Source organism: Vicia villosa, linkage group LG4, assembly GCF_029867415.1.
Source record: "Vicia villosa cultivar HV-30 ecotype Madison, WI linkage group LG4, Vvil1.0, whole genome shotgun sequence".
Taxonomy (NCBI): domain Eukaryota; kingdom Viridiplantae; phylum Streptophyta; class Magnoliopsida; order Fabales; family Fabaceae; genus Vicia; species Vicia villosa.
The window spans coordinates 147,932,275-147,936,677 of NC_081183.1; the positions used below are offsets into that span (position 1 = coordinate 147,932,275).

The 4,403-nt window shown below is 31.8% G+C and overlaps 1 protein-coding gene across 1 annotated transcript; it reads left to right on the forward strand.

Annotated features, from left to right (window-relative positions):
- Positions 1–2,258: 2,258 nt before the first annotated feature.
- LOC131599908 (protein S40-7-like) lies at positions 2,259–3,122 on the forward strand. Its single transcript, XM_058872146.1, has one exon. It carries the CDS (start codon positions 2,455–2,457, stop codon positions 2,944–2,946), a length of 492 nt encoding a protein of 163 aa, XP_058728129.1. The 5' UTR covers positions 2,259–2,454; the 3' UTR covers positions 2,947–3,122.
- Positions 3,123–4,403: the final 1,281 nt, after the last annotated feature.

A 4,403-nucleotide genomic window follows, 5' to 3' on the forward strand; every position in this document is an offset into this window, starting at 1 on the left:
GCACCCAATGAAAATGGCTTTTACTCGGTAAGCACTTATGTCATACAAGTATCAAGTATGGTAGCTGAAAACAAGCTTTGGTGCAGAAATGAAGATAAGGTTTTGGATTTAGCGAGGTACCTTTAAGCCAATAGTCTCTCACCACCTCTCCAAATCAACATGCAGCTTTTGAAAAAGATATTGAAAGTTAGTAAAAACAAAAAAGAGAGAAAACTTTTGTGCTTCTGTTTCTTCTTCTTAATTGGAAACTCTATCATACTATGCTCTATCCTATGCTATGATGGGACTTGCTCAATGCCATTGTGTTGTGTTGTGCCCACTTCCTTCTTCTCTGTGCCTTTTTTGGACTCTTGTGTTTCATTGTTTACAGGTAGTAGTAGTAATCATGTTATTAAATACTATGTGAACTGAGATTCATACTCAGACCCATCATTTTCTTTACTATAATTTCATGTACTTTCTGGTCCAAACAATAATACATGCTTATCCAATTTGCATAATTACTTACTATACTTTTGCTACTTCTCTTGGCTTTTTCTAACTCTCTACCACCATAAAACCTAGTAATTAATGACATGTCGACATCGATAGTAGTTTAAAAAAATTGTTAATTGATGGTAACATATTGAAAATGACTCGTAATTGTTATTGAGTTTTTGGGCTTGATTTAAATGTTTGTTGTTGGGTGGACTAATTGATGTGGGAGACTTTGCTCATCTGAGTGACAAATAAATATGTCTGTTTAATTTAAATTCTTTTGCAAAAATTCATATAATATAAAGTGGAAGGAACATAGTTGAGGGTGTAGATTTAAAATTTTGACTCGTCTCGTAAAAAATGAGGCCGCTGTTAGACGGGTCCGTGGACACTTTACATTTTAAAATTAAAAAAAGTTATGTTAGTGTATGCGTCTACAAAAACCCAAAAAAAATACGGAACGGGACGGACAAGTTAGAGGTTGTGAGGCTAAAATTTTAATCTTCTCTATAAAAATGTGCGGACACAATAGACATATCCGATGGATCAGATTTGATTTACAACCCTAACTTGTGATAATAGAGTTTAAATGTAATGCTATAAGCATTCGTATATGATTCAACTTTAAGTTTTTTTTTATAATGTGAGATTTTTAATTTACACTTAAATTATTTTTTTTTAATTGTTAGTTCATTCACTTACATATTTCTCTTAAATGGAAGTTTTTTCATCCACATATAATTGTATCGCGGTTGACCCCCTAACCATGTTGAAGGACCTTCAACAAGACATGTCATGAGACCATCACTTTGTCATGAAGATTTTTTATATAAGGAGTCGGTTTGTTAGTTGGACCATGGAATTTGATATCACTGATGAATCATAAGAGAAACATCTATATTGAATCAAGAACAATCACACAAATATAAAAGATATTACATATCCACTAAAATATTAAAACATCTTAGGGTGTGTTTGGATTGGCGGTGGACAAAATTGATTCTGGAAGAATTGAGTTTAGTAGAATTGATTTCAACAGAATTGAGTTTAGAATAATTGATTTATGTTTGGATACAATGATATAGAAGTGATTGTCATCCATTAATGTTGTTTGGATAGTTTTAATAAAAGTGATTTTGAATTAGATAATTACCAAAATAGTAATAAATTCTAATACAAATAAAAAAAAAAAGTAATTGATAAAAATTAAAGAGGGTAAAGAAGGAAAATTTAAAAGAGTTGTAATAAATAATATATAATATATGTAGAATTGATTCTACTAAAGTCAAAAGCTAGGAATTGTAGCTTCTACTAGAATTGCTTTTGGAGTAGGAGAATTGATTTTGAAAAAGTATCCAAACAAGAAAAAAAAATCAATTTTCAAGTTGAAGTGCATTAGAAGTGCTTTTGGAGCTTGTAGAAGTCAATCCAAACATGCACTTAATCAATTCTAGACGTTTAAAATCAATTCTAAATCAATTCTAGATTTATTGATCTTGTTACTTGTATATTGCAAAATCTCTCGTATTCTAAACAATGTACAACTCTAACTCATATTTGTATCCTAACACCATAATGTTGAAAAGTACACACATTTTTACTATGAAGTGATAAGCCACTATCTCAAAAATTTGTCTTTTCTCAAAACTAGTCAGGTCTCAGAAGCCTAAGGCAGTAGTAGTTGGCATTTCATTAAGGAAATTCATATTTAGAAAAAATAAAAAATTTCCATTTATAGGGGCATTGTAAGAAAAGGTAGGGAGATTCCTGATATTATTCTCTTGAACCTCTTACCTCTCTGCTTTTTGATTCCCAATGCCAATGGAAAAGATGTGTATTTTATCTCATTACAAAACCACAGTGTCATTAGGTGGAAAAAGTTTCAGTTCTCTCTATCTATATATGCTCAAATAGGAAAAACACTTTCATCACTCATTACTCTCTTCTGTCTTTTCACAACCACCCTCTTTCATTGCAATGGCAGATAATTGGGTTGGTTTCAAGAACAAAAACACTAGCTCTTGTGTGAGAGAGGATCATGATTTTGATGAACAAGATGTTTGGGGTGAATGTGATTATACCTCAAATATCAATAGGGTCTCTAAGGATAAGGATTCTTCTTCTTCTTCTGCATGGAAAAATATTCCAAAGGGTAATGCACATGCACTAGTTTCTGATGAGTCTTTTGTTAAAGGATCATCATCAGCACCTATGAATATTCCTGATTGGTCTAAAGTTTATGGTAAGAAAAATTGCAAGAATGGTGGTTTGCATGGTTATGATAATGAAGATGATGAAGATGATGAAGAGGGTGATATGGTTCCTCCACATGAATGGATTGCTAGGAAGCTTGCAAGGAGTCAGATTTCATCTTTCTCTGTGTGTGAAGGGATGGGAAGGACACTCAAAGGAAGAGATCTTAGCAAAGTGAGGAATGCTATTTTGTCCAAAACTGGCTTCATTGAGTAGTTGAGTTAAGTTAAGTTAAGTTAAGTGCTTTTTTTTTAAGTTGAGTACTTAGTGGCTTCATTAATATTTATGTTTCAAATTTTGGTGTTACCATTATCATATCATCCATCATTTTGTATGACTTAGATTCCATGCAATGAAGCTATGTAGAACTTTGGATGTTCTTGAATAGATGTATGTGCTTTTGGTTTTAGAATCAATTTTCAATAATCGATTTTTTTTGTAATTTTGTCACGTTTATTATGTATTGTTTTTGTGAATATGGTCTCAAGATTGTGCAAAGTAGAATCACAAAGGTTATTTCTTTTTGAAAAGGAAGAATCTGACATCCTTTTTTATTAGAATCAGGGGCCACCACCCAATATGGTATAGAATATAAAAGTTAAAAAGAGAATAGTGCCAAACAGTCCTTATTTTGGATACACATTTTTGCTTCCCTATAATTGACATTCCAGTAAGTAAATTTCAGCTTTTTTAATCACAGAATTATTAATTTTAGAGAAGCTATTTTTTGGCCTGTTGTGAAGATTGGATCCAGAGAAATGCACTTCTCTTAATTACTCAAATTTAAATTCTGCTGCATAACAATTTCTTGTTGGAAGAGCTTTGTTCTAACTTTAAATGGATTATTTATTAGTGGACGGTGAATCTGATCCATTATAAAGTCAAATATCAAACTTTGAAAATAAGTTTTATTTAACTACATCAACTAATTTCTTAGTTGATGAAAAGTAGGATTATGTGTTGGGTATATGGTTGATTTACTTTTAGAGTAAAATAAGGTATGCAGAGAGAAAAAAAATACCATGTACATTCTTATGTAGATGCCAGAATCATTCTGTTTTATATCACTTTAGGATTTTTTTTGTCCTTAGACAGAAAAGCATAGATAAATTAACAAAAATTGCAGATTAATTATTTAGGCAACGGTTTGTTAGCCGTTAAATAACAAAAATGGTAGATTAATAATCAAGGAACTCTTAGAGGTGGCATAACCGATTACGCATTCGGTATAACTAGTTACACCTTAGTGTATTTTTAGAATATTTGTCAACGGTAACTGGCTACAAATTTTGTGTAACTGGTTATAGGTGTGATTTTTTTGCTTTTTCTTGCTTTTGGATTGTGTGTTTTGTGTCTCAATGACTTTGTAATATTTGTATAAATGTCTTAGGGTCTGTTTGGTTCAAATGAGGGGGAGGGGAGGGGAGGGATTTTAATGGAGGGAGGGGAAGGGGAGGGGAGGGGAGGGATTTTTTTTAATTATATATATGTTTGGTTCAAACGAGGGGAGGGGAGGGAAGGGGGGGATTTTGGTTAAAAATATGTTTGGTTCACGAGAGGAGGGGAGGGATTTTATTAATAATTTACTTTTCTATCCTTATAATTTTATATACATGATATGATATTCAAAGGTGGAGATTTCATAAATGTTTTTTTAAAAATAATATTTGTAA

Excerpts from the sequence above, each read along its gene's own strand:
- LOC131599908 (XM_058872146.1), top strand. The coding sequence starts at position 2,455 with ATGGCAGATAATTGGGTTGGTTTCAAGAACAAAAACACTAGCTCTTGT.